The 21,186-nt window shown below is 34.2% G+C and overlaps 1 protein-coding gene across 1 annotated transcript; it reads right to left on the bottom strand.

Annotated features, from left to right (window-relative positions):
* Positions 1 to 1,334: 1,334 nt before the first annotated feature.
* On the bottom strand, positions 1,335 to 3,180 carry LOC114187617 (spermidine hydroxycinnamoyl transferase-like). Its single transcript, XM_028075913.2, has 2 exons — positions 2,059 to 3,180; positions 1,335 to 1,658 (listed from the first exon to the last, which is right to left on the bottom strand). Exons 1-2 carry the CDS (start codon positions 3,097 to 3,099, stop codon positions 1,350 to 1,352), a joined length of 1,350 nt encoding a protein of 449 aa, XP_027931714.1. The 5' UTR covers positions 3,100 to 3,180; the 3' UTR covers positions 1,335 to 1,349.
* Positions 3,181 to 21,186: the final 18,006 nt, after the last annotated feature.

The raw sequence follows: 21,186 nt of genomic DNA, 5'->3' as shown, positions 1-21,186 counted from the left end.
GCAAACTAATACACAGACAGACAAACGCACAGACTGTTGAGACAGTCTAACACACACAATTTTGCATGTAATTTAATTAATGATGCGATTATGCATAATAGATTTTCTTAAAAGAAAAAAACTCAATACATTGTTCTTTGATAATACAATCACTTTATGTGACCTTAAGTAATGCTTCACGCAAAAATAATATAAACACAAACATAATCATTCAAATAATAAACAACATAGCACATATATTAAGTCTTCTCGATATATAATTATATAATTATATATATATATATATATATATATATATATATATATATATATATATATATATATATATATATATATATATATATATATAAAAGGAAGATTAAGGTTCCCACTAATCAATGCATCTTTACCTTCATTTATCCCATAGGACAAAGCCCTTGCTTTATCCATGTCGTCCTGACTTCTAATGAAGTCAATCTGAATAAATAAATTATTTGTTAAAGTAACATGTGAAATTTAAATAAATACTCAAATATTCTTGATTGTACCTTCATTTTAGGATTTTTTTTTATTTTATGAAAAATGAACTAAACTAAATTATACTATACTACTGAATTGCATTAAAAGAACCGAATAAAACTACTCAAATTTAACGTAATTATAACTATATCTTTCAAATGATATATTCACAGAGAAATGGTTTAATCAATTTATTTATTTTAAACATTTGAAAATAGCTAAATTTTGTTATTTCTTCCAAACTATTATGGAGTTCATTTTTACTTAATCAATTATAGAGTTTTATGGTGTGAGTAACCCAACACAGTCAAAAGGGTAATGTAGGTCTATTTTGAGAACAAGTTCAGGGGAAGAGGAATAAGGATATATTAGATTAGGGAATGTACACTTTTCAACTTTAACGGTTCAGGATAATCAGATGCTAACTAAGATTATATGTAGGTGGTAATTAGGGGATGTAATACCTCCTTTACAACTCTTATACCCAAAATCGATAAGCCAATTGCCTTAAATGATTTTAGACCTAATTCCTTAATGGGGTGTATCTATAAGATAATTAGTAAAACGATATCAATAAATCGATAAGCCAATTGCCTTAAATGATTTTGCATGTAATTTAATTAATGTTGCGATTATGCATAATAGATTTTCTTAAAAAAAAAAACTCAATACATTGTTTTTTGATAATACAATCACTTTATGTGACCTTAAGTAATGCTTCAACGCAAAAATAATACAAACACAAACATAATCATTCAAATAATAAACAACATAGCACATATATTAAGTCTTCTCGATATATAATTATATATATATATATATATATATATATATATATATATATATATATATTATATTTCATCATAGAAATAGTTCTTGAACAGCTGAATATACTCCATTTGAAAGTGTAGAAACAGATAAATAGAGGTATCAGCATCCGGACTATGGGTAATCAATGCCCTCTCTTGTGCAGTGCCACCTGCTAGACCTAAATAGATAGGCTTTTCCAAACCAAGATCTGCTTCGTTCATCGGCATACTCAGCCAACTTGTAATATGAAGATTAGGGTTCCCACTAAACAATGCATCCTTACCTTCATTTATTCCATAAGACAAAGCCCTTGCTTTATCCATGTCGTCCTGACTTCTAATGAGGTCAATCTGAATAAATAAATTATTTGTTAAAGTAACATGTGAAATTCAAATAAATACTCAAATATTCTTGATTGTACCTTCATTTTAGGATTTTTTTTTTATTTTATGAAAAATGAACTAAACTAAATTATACTACTGAATTGCATTAAAAGAACCGAATAAAACTACTCAAATTTAACTTAATTATAACTATATTCAATCCATGACCACCTTAGCTAGGAGGCAACAAGAGGCGTTTAAAGCATAATGCAGAAATAAATTTTCTACGAGATTCTGAGAACAGCAGAAAATCAAAAACAGAAATTTAAAGAACTTTGTTCATGCTATTTTATTTTAATTTTCTTTTTCACGTCAAAGTTAGAAGAAAATACTGTCAAATTACCACAAAAAAAATGGTCCCATGTACCTGTGATTTTATGTACTCATATGTGAGTTCTTCAACTGCTTCCCTTATTTTCTGAGCTGCATGACCCAAAGAATTTGATAAGATTTCTCCAGCGCGTGATGATGCAGTTTTTAAGACCAAAGCATTCCCAAAGTAATTCCTAGGGAGAGGTGGAATTACTCTACTGCGAATATCAGCATTGAAGCGAAGCAGAGTTGGTTGATTCTCATCTAATCCACGAGCCTTAGACGCACATCTCCATACATGTGCCCCAATAGCCTCAAATCTGCTATAAGGTCTTGACCCTTCTCTTGATTTATCAGCATTGGCCTTGTTCTTCAGCTTCTCCACTTGTTCTGCCGTCAGCTTCAACGTCATGGCTTCTACCCTCTTGCTTTTCTCAATAGTGGTGTCACTTCTTCCTAATATGAGAGGCAAAGGCTTGAACTCTTGGTGTTCAAAGCGTGGGGATTGTGGAGGCTCTGTGAATTTTAGCACAGTTCGGTCCAAAAAGGGCATTTCATGAGGCTCTAATGTCTCTCCACGAGCCAACTTTGCCCATGAGTTGATGAACTGAATGGAAGCAACACCATCTGACAAAGTATGAGATATAGCAACTCCAATGGAAAACGCTTCATCGCCAAGGAAACTTGTTACTTGCACTACTAACAAGGGAAGTTCCTCAATTGGGGTGTTTGTGTACTCAACTTTTGGAACCAAGTCCTTGGCGGAGTCACCCATAAAGTCACCATAATCATGCACTGTTTTTGTGGATTCTGCATCAATCAACACCGCTCCTTTTGCATTACAATTCAATTCCAATCTGCCACCTTCTTCTAACTTTCTCAATCTACCAGCCACTGGGTAGTAGTAACACAAAATCTTGCTAAGAGAGTTTCTTATGCGTTCAACTAATGCGTCATGGTTGTGCTTTGCATTGTAAACGTAGATGGTGGGGGTGTGGCTCTGACGCGCCACTTGATCAGGCTCAGACAGCCATTGAAAACCCTCTGGAGTTGGTTCATTTGGAACTACTGTGTGATAAGCTTTGATGGATACCATTTTTGTGGAAGGTTTCTATTGCAACACTCACAAACGAAAATGAACTTATAAGATCAAGTTCATTGTAATGTAGAAAGTGGCATTGGTTGATTCTTACTTTCACTAAATATAAAAGTTAGATTCAGACTTAGATTTTCAATATTTCGTACATCGTAACTCCTTGGAAGAGCTTTCTATCTATAAATTATCTATAAATGAACTTAATTCAAGACAAATTATAGAAAAGGTGGTAAGCCACAAAATTGTTATCATATCAGTAGGATCTTATATATTTGTCTTAAAATGAAATATTTTCTAAGAAAACCTATGTCTCCTCAATTATTGAAAGTATCATTGAATGACATGTAGCGTTGATTTTGGAACTGTCTGATGATGATTGTCATTTATCGAAAGGTTTCTACTGCATTATGATTAAAGTGAAATTTTGCTTTAGGAATTGCATTTTTTTTCTCTTTGCAAAGCTGCATGAACCATTTTTGTTATCCAATGTCAAAGTTTTCAATACACATGTGATATGTGGTGGCAAAACGAGCTTTTATCTTTTTTACTATTTGATTTGGTGAGAGTGATAGATTCTTTTTCTCTTGTGGAAATTCCATAATTAGATTTCACGCCAAAATGCAGGTAAAGTCTTTGTTGTTTTCATTTTCTTTTTCTGAATTATTAGTTCTCTGTTGATTATTTTACTATCAATCAAATTTTAAACTACAAAAATAACCAAGGAGATATAACGCCGAAGAAATTAGAGGAGTTTATCGCAATTGTAATTCGCATGTAAGGAGAACTTCAAGCCATAAAATATTAAAGCCAAAAGCATGTGAAAGAAAACATATCTGTAAAATGATTCATAAATGTTTTGTTTTGTATCTTAACCTATAAAGGAATGAAATGTTTTCTTACTTATTGTTCAAATTACATGAAACTAAATACATTAAGTGAATGTTATTCGAAATCATCAAGGATAAAAAAAATTATATTTGATATCAAGTAGTAGCCTACTACTGAACATAATAAATAATTTTTATTTATTTTCTAATCTCCAATTTCGATAATTAATTAATAACAATATTATTATTATTATATCATACATAAAACGACAAATAAAAAATTTAATGAAAAATTAGTAAAGCAAAACAAATAAAAAAGAGAAATATAAAATAAGAATATTAAAAATAAAAACAGATATTTCTTTGGACAATTTATTTTTAATTAATAACAAGATAGTGCAGTTTACTTTTAGTTAATTTGTTATAAATAATAGTGTAATATTAATTATTTAATTTTTATTTTATCAAATTTTTTATTTAAATATTATAACACTTAAATGTAATTATTTAAATAAATATTTATTTTAACATAATAGTAAATATACAAATTTCTTTAAAGGAAACATTATAACAAATTTAGAAGAAAAAAAAAACTATAACAGATGTAAATGTAATATTAATTATAAACAATTATAAATATCTAAAGACTTCAATATAAAAATACTATAAAATTAATTTACTACATATAATAATAACAATTAATGTAATCAGATTTTATTATTTATACTAATACTAATGATATCATAACGAATGTTTATAAATGATTATACTTAACTAATGTAATTAAATTTTATCATTTATACCAATACTAATGATATCATAACAAATGTTTATAAATAATTATACATATTTTAACATTTTTATGTAACAAAATTATAAAACTAATATATATATATATATATATATATATATATATATATATGTTAAACTAATTACATATAATATAATTAATTCTTAAGTTTAATCATCATAACAACAAAATACAAAAATTTTTATTGTAAGACCCTAGAAAATGATGTTTTAAAAGTGATAGTGGTTTAAAAATAGTGAGACTCAATTATTTTAATATTAAAAGGTTTTAGTATAAATAGAATTGTTATAAACGAGTTTCATTATTTTAAAACATATCATCTCTAGAAACCACTTTTCTAGAGTTCTTTGACTTCTCTCTTAAAGTTCTACCTCTCTGGTCGTCTGATTGAAGAACCGAGACCATAGGATTGATCCTCTCGGCGAGCTCTTTAAATTGGATTGATCAATTTCTCTGTTCGTGTAAGTTGAGTTTCCGCTCTCTTTTTTAGTCTTTTTCTGTTTTCTATTGCATGCGAGCCTTCTTCCGCTTGCATGCGACGTTTTAATCATCAGTATGAGTCTTTACTGATTAGTGATCATAACAGTATGTTCTGATCGTGCTTGTGATGTTTCTATGTGTAGATAGAGCATTTTGTGGAGTTAGAGATATTGACGTTTTTAAGGCGTTGACGTTTGTAAAGCTGTCTAAATAGGATAATAGGTAAGGAAAGCTAACTGTTTTGCTTGGATTTCGTGTAGAAATCATTCTGATGACTTTGAATTGCATAATTGAGTGTTGTATGAGTGCTTAACCTGTGTAATTGAGTGTATGATTGGATTGTGCTAGATTCATGGACTGTTGCATGTGAGAACAGATTGGGAATCTGGTATTTTCGCCTAAGTGAGCAGCTCTCGCCTGAGCGAAAACACCAAAAACTCATCCCCTGTCTCTGCGTGAGATCTCGCCTAGGCGAGCCAATCTCGCTTGAGCGAGAGCCACTCTCGTCTAAGCGAGATAGCTTAGCCTGAGCGAGAATTCGCCCAGAGTTTGGGTTGTTCTCCATTTCGAGCCTCGCTCAGGCGAGAATGACTCGCCTAAGCGAGAGAGCCCTTTCGCCTGAGCGAGACCTTTCAGCTTAGGCGAGAACCTTTACAACTAAGTGTTATTTCTCTATTTCTAATGGATGAAGCTATGTTTAAATGTTAAAATGTGAACTTAGTTATGATATGCATGAATTGTTATGACTGGTAATATGTGTGGTAAAATTGCATGAAGTTGGAATATGAGAAGAAGTGGTTGAATTAGAATTTCAAGGGAAATTCAAAAGAGTATGTTAGTGTGTGTAAGGACATGAGGACTTCGTATGGGTTGGTATCCTAATGCTCCAATAACCATTAAGGCTCATGTAGAGTGTACTGGATTATGTCGTGAGGAGTAGTAGGAGGTCCTAGTCTGTGGACCCGATTCAGTCACAGAGGCGAAGGGGACTTACCTTGGGAGTGGTTGGGTGATAACCCCTTGTGTCCAAACTCTGCAGAGTTTGGGAACCTTCACAGGTGCAAGCCACCCAGAGATCCAATGTCGCTTACATAATCCGAATATCGAGTCTAGAGTAATATATTTGCATTGTGTTTGGGGTGGTCTATGTCATTCTGGTGAAGATGAGAAAGATTGCATGATTTCTGTTTATAATTGAACTGTATGATTCCTTTAATCAGATTAGCTTACCCTTGCTTTCTTTGTGTCTGTCTCGTGTTGTATGTTTTCCTTTTGCGATGATCACCTATTCGGTGGGAGCATATGTGATTGCAGCATCAAAGGCGCTTCTGGAGGACGCGGGAAAATTTAAATTTATGAAAACATGCGCCAAAACTCATAACTTAAACATTGAAGTGTTACAAGTTCTCAAGATTCGTGTTTGTAAATAAAAGCATAATAAAGTACATATGAGAAAAATCCTAGCTCTACTCCCAAAGCTAGCCCTCACTCCATCGCCTGGACATCCTCAGCACCACTTGTATCAACTACCCCAATTATGTGCAAGAAGAGAGTTTAATTTTGTTCTTTTCATATTTCTGATAACTCCTACATCTTTTGAAATTTATCATCACGTCAAGTCTCCAATATATAACTAAACAAAAATGCATAATTTAAATAACATTCAAGTGACACATATAGGACTCGAACCCAAGTCCTCACACACAATAAAGTACTCTCAACCACTTGAGCTAGTACTTTTACACGTCATAGTTCCAAACATTAATTGCTTTAAATGTTTCTATTACCCGCCATAATTAAATAATTATTTAAATAACTATTTAATTTTCTCGGGTCTTACAGTTCGTCCTTAGGATGACCTGAGGGTTCTAGGTTTGTCATGTCTTGTTTGTGTTAGAGTTCTAGTTTAGTAGAGTTTGTCTGTGAAACCGAAAATATTAAGAACAGAAAACGTCTTTACAAAGTAATAAGGGTGCACACTCATGACTAGATCAAAGATTGTTTTCCTTTCTTAATTCTAATTGTTTGAGGAAAGAAGAGTGATAGACAAAATTTTTTGGCTATCAATAGATTTTTAGAGTTTTGCTTCATCCCTGTTTGTTTTGTTGCACCTCTGTGGTTTGCGTTTAGTGTTTATAGTGTTACAGGAATGCAGATTTGAAGTCAATTTGACCTGCTTACCTTTGTGAGGGTTGGATGTAGCTTTTACGACACTTTCTTTTATATTATTTCACCTACTAAAATTGTTTCAAATTATTTCACCTACTAATTATCTCATTCCAAAATTTACCCTAAAAAATGAATTTACTATACAAATATACACATTCCTAAAGTTTAATTCAAAACAAATCTCTTAAATCATCTTATAATTTATTCTTATTTTACTATACATCTATTAATAATTTAAAAAAAAAACATTATGACTAAAAATTTTACTTCTTTTATTATTAAATTTTATTAACGTAACCTATAAATTATTCATTATCTAATTTTAACTAAAATAAAAAAATTATTTATTTCTAGTCTTCTAATCATCAACATCAAACTTATTATTAACTTCAATTGTTTAACCTTATACTTATACCTTCTCAATTTTCTTTTAAATTACAACAATTACAAAAATATTTCTACCTTATTTTACCTTATCCTTAATTTATTTTTATTTTCTCTTTCCAACATAAAAAAAGAGGAATCTATAGTATTTGAGAAAAAAAAAATATCGACATAAAGTTTGACAACCGCAAAAGCAAAGAAACGTGGTAAGACTTCACCCACAAAATTTATAAATTAAATTATGTAAGAGAAAATATTAGATGGTTCTATGAATTTTAAAGGGTGTCCACATATTATCTTCACACAGAAACATGGTAAGTGATATGAATGAATACACATATCGGATACAATACATATTTTATAAGTTTATTTTAAAAATAATAGAATATAAATATGTGACATATAAAGATTAAAAAATGCATAATAATTCTTAAAAATATAATAAATATATGATTATTATTGTGTGAATCCGAATTAAACCTATATGTATTAAAGTTGTCAACATAAAAAATATAAATTATTGTCATCATAAAAGTACATCTACAAGAAAATTTTTAAATAATAATAAATTTTAGTAACAAAAGTTACGTTAGGGACCAATTTCCTAATTAGAGATTAATTTAGAGATCAATTATTTGGATAGTCAAACATTAGTAGCTAATGTTATTGATCAATTTAGTAACCAATTATTTTGGTAGTCAAAACCTTGATAGCTAATGTTAGTAACCAATTTAGAAATCAATTTATAATAAAAGTTATTTTCATTATCAATTTAGAGACTATTTATAATATTTTAAAACTATTTTAGTTATTAATAATTTTTTATTTTTAAATTGGTACCTAAATTAGTCATTATATAATGACTAATTATTTTGTGTCACTGAAACTGATTATTAGTCAAAAAATTTCCTGTACCATGCTAAAATTTTATAAATATTTCATTTATAATTCAAGAAAAAAAATATATGTAACCCTAAATTAAATTCATATTAAGACCGTAGTACAAATCCTTTGTTTAACAACACTGTTTCAAGATCATAGCTGCTGTAAAATTTTGGAGAGAAAATTCTAACCAAAGTATTTTCGAAGATAAAATCAAGTGCGCCTTTGATGTAACAATCTTTATAATAATGTCAATCCAGTTCATTAGAGAATATGTCCTGCGTTTCCAAGAATTTGCAATCTTGGAATATTGCATTGTCTTGAAATTGGAATTTTGGACACTACCATCTTTTTAATATTATAATCAGTAAGCTTTTAATTTATTAACTATATAATTAAAAATTAAAAAACTTGATTAAAAGATTTTTTTTCTTTATTTATTTTAAGTACTAATTTCATATTTTTTTATGTATTAATATTGACAAAATAAATCATTTATAAAGTGTTTTGTTATTTAAAAATAATATGAGAATAAAAATATATATTTTAAATAGAAAATTTCTTACGGATGTTTTGTAAAAATATAAATGAAAATAATATATATACTTGCAATAATTTTTTTGTAAAAATATAACTGAAAAAAATAGGAAAAAATATAACTGAGAATAAAAAAATATTTTTTATATAATTTTTTGTATAAAAAACCTGCAAAATGTACTTCATAAAATATAAAATAAAAAATTGTAATGTTAATACCTGATCAAAATGATAAGTGTGAGACTCATCCATTTCATTCTCAATACTCTTATTCGATGTGAACTATTAATCATGAAGCATTCTCCAAACAGTTTTAAACCAGTAATTATGGCAGCAACAACTCAGAGAATGAGGTAGTTGAATGAGATAGGATGGACATTGAATTATTGAACGTAACAGTTATCTTTTGTGGCATAATATTTTAATTTCAGTTAGTACGAATTTTCATTCAATTATAGTAAATTTTGAATTTGAATTCTCTCTTATTTTATTGTGTTTTTATAATACATCAATTATTACTAATTTTAAATATTTTAAAATATATTAAAAATATTAAAAATATTAATAAAATTAATAAAAAATTTGAACTCGTAAATTTTACGTCATCATATCGATAACATGTATTTTCTTTAATTATGATTCATTGGAATGTGTTAGAACAATTAAAAAAATGTCTATAATTCCTAAATTTGAACGTTAAATTATATTTTTTAAATTTTAATATATTTTAGTTTTTAAACTTTAAAAATTAATAAATTAATTAATTTTTTTATATGTTATATCGATATTTTAATTAAAATATATTAAATGGTAAAAATAATTTTAAATATTAATCTTAAATATTTTTTAATATATTAAAAAAATTAATATAACAGAAGTGTTTAATTGGATTAAACAAGTATATCTGTTTATTTTTAAAATTTAGAGATTAAACATGTAGGAGCATAAAAAATCTAAATTCACGTCAATTAATTAAAAACATATTTATATTAATAAAAATAACTCATAAAATTTTATAAGTATATTTTTTACATATATTATTTCAGTAAATATAAAATACAACATGCTATATGGTAGATGGAGAAATAAAATTGAAAACGTGTTTGGTCGAAAATTCAATTTTGTCTTGTCGGTGGAGTGGGTTCCAAAATTCACAAACCTAGAGAGAGGGTGTTTTATAAGTGGATTAATTTAGTTTTAAAATTACAGATTTATTAGAAAGAAGATGATATTTTGAAAAAGTTTGGTTTCACATAACAAATAATTATTTTTAGTAAAAATAATTTTAAAATTTTATTACTTTTTATTTTTGTAACTTTCATAAAAATAAATTATTATATTCAGTAATTTTATCAATTTTGTTAAAAATTTGTTTGTCAAAATTTTATTTTCAAGAAGTCATGAAATTTATTTACAAATTTTAAAGATAAAGTCGTAGAAGAAAAAAATGACTTTTTTTAATGATGTTGAAATTATATTGATTGAAGACAACTTGATCCAAAAGTAAATCACACTGAAATTATAAAAAAATTATTAAATTAAAGTTGTATTTGACTATATTAGCCTAAATATTAGTTACGGAAATTGTGTTTATCAAAATTTGCACTAAAACCGTACCATACAACTTCTGCCTAAAGAAATAATTGAACTGAAGTCATGCTTTGGGTTGATAGAATTCAATATTACTAAAGTTAAAATTAATTGACGAATTAATTCTATTAATGACTTATTTGAAATATTATAATGGGCCCAATTGTGATTTAATAAAATTTAAAGATTTATCGGTTTTTATTATGAGAAGTGATAATAAAATAAAATAAAAATTAACTTGATGGACGTTGGTTTATAGAAGGGATTAATGTTCTGTTTCTGGTCATAAAGTTTTTTTTTTCACAGTAACCCATCAAGAACGTGTAATAAGAGAAAAGAGAGGCAAAGAGATAGATTGAGAAACGGTGGTTAGCACACAAAAGAATACAAATTGAAGACCGCATATTCACAGGATTTCTTATGGATCAAGGTTAGTGCTCTATTATGTTTTATCGTGTATCCTAAATTCTAAAAATCCTTAATTGTTTTACATGTGGTATTAGAGCCAGGTTGTAGAATTTATAATTCTCCTATGATGTCTATCCTTTTATGATGTTTGTTTCTAATTTTTTTATGAACCTTAATTAAAGTTTTAAGGGTTATTCAAGTTGTCCGCTGCATTAAAAAAAGAAAATTGAATGCGAATGTATTGGTTGGAAACGAAAATTGAATTTCGTTGCTAAAATTGCATCCATTGTATGCATTAATTTTAATTGCAAATTGGTATCGTATGTTTTGTTATACAATTTTATGAATGTCGTGCAATTGCAACTACGTATACGTGAATGGAAATCAAATATCAATCAGCCTAAAGTGGCAAAGTGGAGGTGAATGTTTTTTTTTTTTTGAAAACTGACGCACGAACATGAGTGAGTTGGTTGCTTTTGGTAAATTGAATAAATGCATTCCCTTTGTTATGAATTAAAAAGTATCTAGTCTCGTGTTGCGTGAATGCATTAAAATAAAAAATAAAATAAAACCCATTGTTACCTTCTTGAATTTAAAGAAATTTAAAGTTTGATGTTTTTAAAGAGAGGGCAATTTCACTTTGACGCGAAATATGAATAGAATGCTTTGAATATTGATCCTAACGTAAATTTGAAATTATGATTTTCAAACTTTTTATGGCACAAAATTTTTATTATATGAATAATTTTATTTTAATTTGCAATAATATGTATGTTTGTTATTGTTAAATTAAAATTAATGAGAATGTTATATAAAGTTTATAGCAATTAAATGTGTAATTATTTATTTGAAATCAAGTATGATAAATTTTGTTAGTCAGCAAAGTGGTCAAAATTTTAAAGTTTTTGTGATCTCAAATTATTAAAGATTTAATTTCAATTACTCAAGACGGGAAACTCTCTGACCCTCAGGGGTACGATGAATTGTCGCAACTCATGCCTCAAACCTCCCTCAAATTTCCTGCAGCGCCATTCTTCAGTGACGGCCTACGAGTAGAACCTCGCCATGTACTCAAATCATTCCACATATGCCTGTACATACATGTTCCCCTGCTGCAGGGTGAGGAACTCAGCTTTCCGCTCTTACCTAGCACTGTCAGGGAAGTATTTCTCTAAAAACCTCTTTCTGAAATTTGCCCATGACACCTCCTCCTCCCGAGTCTGCATATGTTGTTGCATCCCCATCCACCAGTACTCTGCGTTTGTTACCAACAAGAAAGTGGAAAACGTAAGTTTCTGAGCCTCAGTGCACTCGATCACCCTAAAGATCTTCTCACACTCCCTCAACCAGGCATCTGCCTCGTCTGGGGTGGCTTTGCCTGTAAATTTCGCCGACTTGTGACGCATGAAGTCCTCCATCGTCACTGGTCTGACAGGGGGAATCATCGCCCTCGGTGCGCTGTAATAAGTTGCATCGCGTCCACCATCCTATGGATTGCATTGGCAATCTCATCAGCCCCAGCGTTATTCCTGCGTCTCCTATTAGCCATTGCCTGCGCACGCCACATAATTCAGTTGTTCACATTAAACAACTCTAAATATAAAAGAGAAACAAATAATTCTTAACAATCAATAACACACAATAGTTTCACAAAGGAAACACGATCAGCTCACTCCCCATAGTTTCCAACAATCTTAAAAATTTTACTCTGATACCAAATGTAACATCCCTACTGGAAAATTTCTTAATTAAATAAATATTAACAATATGGAAAAACAATCGACATAATTTTTAGTATTCCCAACCGCGAGAAAAATTCAGAATATTAATCAGGACACCATAATTTAAATAAACTTAGAGTAATTAAACTTATTACAAGTTCCAAGATATCTGATAAAGAAATAATGACATAACAAATTTCCTAGCTTCGACCCAAGCTAGGCCCTCTCTCCGTCTCAAGTGTTTAGTGGCGTCACCTGTATCATCAACTGCTCTCGTGTAAAGAATTACACGATCATCGCCAAGCACACAAAATGAAAGGGTGGGCTCAATAATAAAATAAACACATCAATTTAATCATATAATTACGCCCAACTATATTATTAAAATTATACCTTGGCCAAGTTCTTAATACCCTAAGGCTTTTCAACATTCAAATCACATAACAAGGTTAGCCATGGACTCAGGATTCATAATGCTCACATGAATCTGCCCGCTCGTGGTCCTGCCTCTACGAACCTCCCCGCTCGTAGTCCTACTCTACGGACCTGCCTGCCCGTAGTCCAACACATGTGATCCACCAGTTACGTACCTCCCCGCACGCAGCATCTCTCAAATGTGAGCACGGAACATATGAACCTACCTCGCTCGTATCCTCACATGAGAGTCATTGGGTATGAACCTCTCCGCTCATACCATCACATGTTAACCACCATCCATGAACCTACCTGATCATGGCACAACATCTCCTGATCCACGTTCACATCAATACGTATTACACACACAAACTGCATTAATCTCGCTTGAGCTAGAAGACTTAGCTTGAGCGACCAGGCCTATCTCGCTTAAGCTAATCTTTCTCGCTTGGACGAGCATGCTACAGTATCTCACTTGCGAAGTCTCGCTTAGGCGAGCCTATCTCGCTTGGACGAGCTCCTCCTCCGCCTAAGCGACGAGTTAAGCATAACACAAAACTAAGCACGAGTTCTCGCTTAAGCGAGAACCTCTCGCCTGAGCGAGATGCCCAACCCAAGACTCACAATCCTCGATTTCTCGGTAAGACAAGATGCACTCGCCTGAGCGAGATAAAATGTCGCCCAAAAACCTGGGCCTCCGACTGAGCGAGAGGCTCGAGCAGAATCAGGGTCAAAACTTAACAACTTTCACCTAGGCGAGCCAGGCTCGCCTGAGCGAAATTAGCAGATCAAATCCCTGTTTACGCATGCACAATCACAAAAACAATGCCAAACCAATCACAATTGTTGACAAACAATCCACAATAGTGCACACGTTTTATAAACATTGTTTAATCCAAATTGACTTCCAAAATTCGAGATTGGGACATAAACAGTCATACAGCACCAAACCCCCAATCATATTCATACCAAAGTATAAGATGCTTTCCAAACCACATCAAAACAACCCATCTCTAATTCACTTCCGGTTTAGCACAAAAAATTCATGGTACACAATCATAAAATCATGCAATTCATTCATAACCATAAAATCAAAGCATAAAGCTCGCCTAACCTGATTTTCCTCTGCTTAGAACAATGAAGAGTGATAGCTCTTCTTGCCCCAAAAATTGACTTCCCTTGATACCCTCCAAATTCAACTCTCTTGACTCCCTCTAACTCACTTTTCACTCCAAAACTCGTGCTCCTTACCACACTCTAGATTTCAAACTCTAAAACCCTTCTATTTGCCTAATTTTTCCCTTTTATATGCTCATTAATTATGGTAAATGGTAAAAAAAAACGAAAAAGGCTTTTTAATTTTTTATAATTGCCTTTCATAGCTCATTATGGGTTATTTTTCCCATCCTCTTGGCTGTGCCCAATGTCTCTAGGGTTTACCCACCCTTTCACATTCAGACTATAATTAAACTAGCAAAAATAACAAGTCAATTTTGTTCTCAGCAAGGTTTGAACACACAACCATAGAGTCACAAAGTCAATGCACAACTATTCAACCAATTCATGTTTCGTGATAATTCTTATAATTTTAGGATTACATTATCACTACTCACATTCATTCCTAACCTTAAAATAGTGCACACAAAAATAAAATAACATATAATCGGCATACATAGGACTCAAACCCAAGTCCTCTCCCTCAATTAAGTACTCTCAACCACTTGAACTAATACTCTTCCACATCACAACAATTGACATTCAATGCCATAAAGGCTTATACTACCCGCATTTATTAAATAAGTATTTATTTAATTATTTAATTTTTCTCGGATCTTACACTCCCCGTATCAAAAGATTTTTGTCCTCGAAAATCTGACTTACCAGAAAACAAGTTTGGATAGGACTGCCTCATGCGATCCTCCATCTCCTAAGTCATCTCCTGAGTAATTTCATCCCAAAGGACCTTCACCGTCCAGATCTCCTTTCCCTGCAATTTTTTCACTTGAGAGTCTAGAATTCTAGTGGGTCTGGTATTCACTATCAGATCCTTCCTGATCTGGATGTCATCCGATTTCAGCACATGCGAGGGGTTTGCTACATATTTCCTCAACTGTGAAACGTGAAATACGTTGTGTAGGCTCGCCAGATGCGGTGGCAAATAAATTTCATAAGTTGTGGCATCGATCCTCCTTAAGATTTGATATGGCCCAACAAACCTCAAAGTTAACTTACTTGATTTGATAGCCCTTCCAATACCAGCAGTTGGTGTGACTCTGAGGAACACATGATCTCCTGCTTCTAACTCCAAAGGCCTCCTCCTTTTATCTCCGTAGGACTTTTGCCTACTCTAAGTTGCGTTCATTCTCTCCTGAATGGCCTTGACTTTCTCAGAAGTCTGTTGTAAGAACTTTGGACCCAACACCAGCAACTCACCATTCTGATTCCAACATAGCGGAGTTCTGCATCGTCGTCCATACAAGGCCTCATATGGCGCCATACCAATACTAGAGTGATAGTTGTTGTTGTAGGTAAATTCCACCAATGGAAGCATCTCACTCTAACTTTCCATATGATCAAACACACAAGCCCGTAGTAGATCCTCCAAGGACTGGATCGTCTACTCAGATTGTCCATCAGTCTGAGGATGATATGCATAACTCATCCGCAACTGAGTCCCCAAAGATGCCTGTAGAGACTGCCAAAAGCGAGAAGTAAACCTCGGATCTCTGTCAAATATGATGCTTGTCGGCACTCCATGCAATCTGACTACCTCTCTAACATACAACTCGGCTAGCTTGTCCATGGACATATTCTAATTAATTGCCAAGAAATGGGCACACTTAGTCAACCTATCAACAATTACCCAGATTGAGTCATGCCCTTTAGCAGATCTTGACAAATGAGTCACGAAGTCCATAGAGATATTATCCCATGTCCATTGCTGAATGTCCAGTGGCTGCAAGGTACCACCTGGTCTCTAGTGTTCAATCTTTGCCTTTTGACACACTGAGCATGATGCCACAAAGTCGGCAACACTAGTCTTCATTCCGTTCCACCAGAAGGACTGTTTTAGGTCCCTATACATCTTAGTCATACCTGGATGTATACTAAGAGGACTTTTGTGACCCTATTCTAAAATCTGTTTCCGCAACCTCCAATTTACCGGTACACACACCCTGTCTCAAAAACGCAGGATGCCATCTGATCCCATCCTGTAATCCTTACCCTTCTCAATACCAAACCAACTCACAAACTGCTGCAGCTCAACATCCTTCTTTTGTTAATCTCGGATCACTCCCAAGATGTCACTAGTCAACGTCATCACACACTACACCTGATAGAACCCTCTTCCAGCTGTATACCTAGATTCATATCCCTGAGCTTCTCAATTAATTTCAGCTCTTTAACCGTCATTGCCGACACATGCATTCTCTTTCGGCTCAAGGCGTCCGCCACTGCATTTGCTTTACCTAGATGGTAAAGTAACTCAAAATGATAGTCCTTAAGATACTCCATCCAACGTCGTTGTCTTATATTCAACTCCTTCTGGTAAAACATGTATTTCAAGCTTTTGTGATCGCTGAAAATCTGGAATTGGGAGCCATATAAGCAGTGCCTCCAAGTCTTAAGAGTGAACACTACCGCAGCCAACTCTAAATCATGGGTGGGGTAGTTCTTTTAATGAACTTTCAACTGCCTGTAAGCATAGGCTATTGGCCTCTTCTCTTGCATTAGTACACATCCCAAACCTTGATAAGACGCATCGCAATACACCTCAAAATTCTTACTTGTGTCTGGTATAGCTAGTACTGGGGCTGTAGTCAATCTCTTCTTCATCTCCTCAAAGCATTCTTCAAACTTCTCTATCCAGGAGAATGGTTGATCTTTTCTAGTGATTCGAGTCAAAGGACTCACCATTTTAAAGAACCCCTTCACAAACCTCCTGTAGTTTCCAGCCAATCCCAAGAAACTCTATACCTTAGTCACAGTACAGGGTTTTCCCCATTTCAGCACTGTTTCGATCTTGCTTGGATCCACTGCAATACCATTTGAGGAAATAACATGCCCATGAATTTGTACCTCCTCTAACCAGAACTCGCACTTAGACAGCTTGACATAGAGCTGATGTTCTCTGAGTACTGTCAATACAACGCTCAGATGCTTAGCGTGCTCCTCCCTATTCCTGAAATAGATGAGAATATCATCTATAAACACCACCACAAATTTGTCCAAAAAGGGTCGGAAAATCTGGTTCATATAATCCATGAAGACTGCTGAAGCATTAGTCACTCCAAATGGCATTACTACATACTCGTAATGTCCATATCTCGATCTGAATGCTGTCTTCTGGACGTCTTCCGATTTGACCAGGATCTAATGGTATCCAGACCTCAAGTCAATCTTGGAGAATACACCTGCCCCTCTCAACTGGTTCAGTAGATTATTAATTCTTGGCAATGGGTACTTGTTCTTTATCGTCAGTTTATTCAGTTGTGGGTAGTCTACACATAACCAAGAACTCCCATCCTTCTTCTTCATTAGTAACACCAGCGCTCCCCATGGTGATGCACTAGGTCTGATGAATTTCTTTTCTTTCAAATCCTTGATTTGCTTTGTCAACTCTGCTAGTTCTGCTGGTGCCATTCTGTAAGGGGCGACCGACACTGGATTCGCTCTAAGGATTAAATCAATAGAGAAATCGATGTCCTTGCTTGGTGGCAATTCAGGTATTTCATCGGGAAACACGTCGGCATACTCGTCCACTACTGGTATACTTCTGATATTTTCTTTATGATCTTCTTTTCCCCTTGAGCCACTATCATGAAACAAGTAGCTCCATCTTCAATCTCCTTCAAGGCTCTGTGAGTGGAGATCAACTCAATTCCCTTTGACTCTGGGAACACCACCATGCATTGTCCACAATCAATGACTACATGATTGCTTGACAACTAGTCCCTCTAAAGGCAAGCACAAAAGGTTCACCTTCTACCCTCCACTTCAATCGAGCATCCAACACAGGCAAAATTAGTTGAAACCTGTCTAGATGCCGATGTTGAGAGTATTAACTCGCATCCCAGATCGCGAGTCGACAATCCCAGCCTCTTCACGCAGTTGTGAGATATGAAGAGTGTGAAGCTCCTGAATCAAACAACACTAACACCTGATCACCCCAGAATAAGCAAAAGTCAAGTATAAGACTACCTGACTGGGCGACCTCTGTACTGGTCAAGGCAAAGACTCGGCCTGTTGTTCTAGGCCTATCAGACGAGGATGGCTGTGGTCGTGCTCTTGTAGTAGTCTTCTTATTAGGACACTTGTTAACAAAGTGTCCCGGCTGATCACAAGCATAGCACTTGCGAGTGCTAGCACTATTACCTCCGCTACCTGTCAGCTTAGTACAATTCCTCCTAAGGTGGTCTCCTCCACAATTATAACATCGTAACTTCTGCGAGGAAGACTGGGGTCTACTGTAGGGCTTCGCTACTGTTTGCCCTCAACACTGGACTTTTGGGGTCGACTAACTCTGTTGGGCCCCACCTCCAACTGCTCTACGCTCTTGGCCTACTCGACCAAGATGGGAAACTCTCTGACCCTCAAGGGTACGATGAATCGCCGCAAATCATGCCTTAAACCTCTCTCAAATTTCCTACAGCACCATTCTTCAGTGACGACCTGCGAGAAGAACCTCGCCAGGTACTTAAATCGTTCCAGATACGTCTGTACAAACATGTTCCCCTACTGTAGGGTGAGGAACTCAGCTTCGCGCTCATGCCTAACACTGTCAAGGAAGTATTTCTCTAAAAACCTCTTTCTGAAATTTGCCCATGACACTTCCTCCTCCCAGGTCTGCATCTGTTGTTGCCTCCCTATCCACCAGTACTCTGCGTCTGTCACCAACATGAAAGTGACAAATGTAAGTTTTTAAGACTCGGTGCACTCGATCACCCTAAAGATTTTCTCACACTCCCTCAACTCTCCTAGCTTCGACCCAAGCTAGGCCCTCTCTCCATCTTAAGTGTTAGCAGCGTCACCTGTATCATCAACTACTCCCGTGTAAAGAATTACACGATCATCGCCAAGCACACAAAATGAAAGGGTGAGCTCAATAATAAAATAAACACATCAATTTAATCATATAATTACGCCCAGCTATATTATTAAAATTAGACCTTGGCCAAGTTCTTAATACCCTAAGGCTTTTCAACATTCAAATCACATAACAAGGTTAGCCATAGACTCAGGATTCATGATGTTCACATGAACCTGCCCGCTCATGGTTCTGCCTCTACGAACCTCCCTGCTCGTAGTCCTACTCTACGGACCTGTCTGCCCGTAGTCCAACACATGTGATCCACCAGCTGCGTACCTCTCCGCACGTAACATCTCTCAAATGTGAGCAAGGAACATACGAACCTACCTCGGTCCTATTCTCACATGAGAGTCACTGGGTATAAACCTCTCCGCTCATACCATCACATGTTAACGCCCATCCATGAACCTACCCGCTCATGACACACATCTCCTGATCCACGTTCACATCAATGCGTATTACACAAACAAATTGCACTAATTTTGCTTGGGCTAGAAGACTTAGCTTGAGCGACCAAGCTTGTCTCACCTAAGCTAATCTTTCTTGCTTGAACGATCGTGCTACAGTATCTCACTTGCGAAGTCTCGCTTAGGAGAGCCTATCTCGCTTGGGCGAGCCCCTCCTTCGCTTAAAGCCAACACTCTCGCCTAGGCGACGAGTTAAGCACAACGCAAAACTAAGCACGAGTTCTCGCTTAAGCGAGAACCTCTCGCTTGAGTGAGATGCCCAACCCAAGACTCACAATCCTCGATTTCTCGCTTAGACGAGATGCACTCGCCTGAGCGAGATAACATGTTGCCCAAAAACTTGGGCTTCCGCTTGAGCGAGTGGCTCGAGCAGAATCAGGGTCAAACTCTGCAACTTTCACCTAGGCGAGCCTGGCTCGCCTGAGCGAAATTAGCAGATGGAATCCTTGTTGTTGACAAACATGATCACATCCCAATCACAGAAACAATACCAAACCACATCCCAATTGTTGACAAACAATCCATAATAGTGCACACATTTTATAAACATGATTTAACCTAAATTGACTTCCAAAATTCGAGATTGGGACATAAACAGTCATACAACACCAAACCCCCAATCATATTCATACCAAAGTATAAGATGCTTTCCAAACCACATAAAAACAACCCATCTCTAATTCACTTCCGGTTTAGCACGAAAAATTTATGGTACATAATCATAAAAGCATGTAATTCATTCATAACCATAAAATCAAAGCATAAAGCTCCCCTAACCTGATTTTCCTCTGCTAGGCTTTTTAATTTTTTATAATTGCCTTTCATAGCTCATTATAGGTTGTTTTGCCCATCCTCTTGGCTGTGCCTAATGTCTCTAGGGTTTACCCTCCCTCTCACATTCATACTATAATTAAATTAGCAAAAATAACAAGTCAATTTCGTTCTCAACAAGGTTTGAACACACAACCATGGAGTCACAAAGTCAATGCACAACCATTCAACCAATTCATGTTTCGTGATAATTCCTATAATTTTAGGATTACATTATCACTACTCACATTCATTCTTAACCTTAAGATAATGCACATAAAAATAAAATAACATACAATTGGCATACATAGGACTCAAACCCAAGTCCTCTCACACAATTAAGTACTCTCAACCACTTGAGCTAGTACTGTTCCACGTCACAACAATTAACATTAAATGCCATAAAGGCTTATACTACCCACATTTATTAAATAAGTGTTTATTAAATTATTTAATTTTTCTCGGGTCTTACATATAGGAATGGCAGTGGATGAAC

Source organism: Vigna unguiculata, chromosome 6, assembly GCF_037176805.1.
Source record: "Vigna unguiculata cultivar grain cowpea cultivar isolate G323 ecotype 2 chromosome 6, ASM3717680v1, whole genome shotgun sequence".
Classification (NCBI taxonomy): Eukaryota; Viridiplantae; Streptophyta; class Magnoliopsida; order Fabales; family Fabaceae; genus Vigna; species Vigna unguiculata.
The sequence above is the reverse complement of the archived record's forward strand: the minus strand, read 5'-3'. Positions and strand labels throughout refer to the sequence as shown.

Excerpts from the sequence above, each read along its gene's own strand:
- LOC114187617 (XM_028075913.2), bottom strand. The coding sequence starts at position 3,099 with ATGGTATCCATCAAAGCTTATCACACAGTAGTTCCAAATGAACCAACT. Across the intron at positions 1,659-2,058 it reads ATGAGTACATAAAATCACAG|ATTGACCTCATTAGAAGTCA; the intron begins GTACATGGGACC and ends TTATTTATTCAG.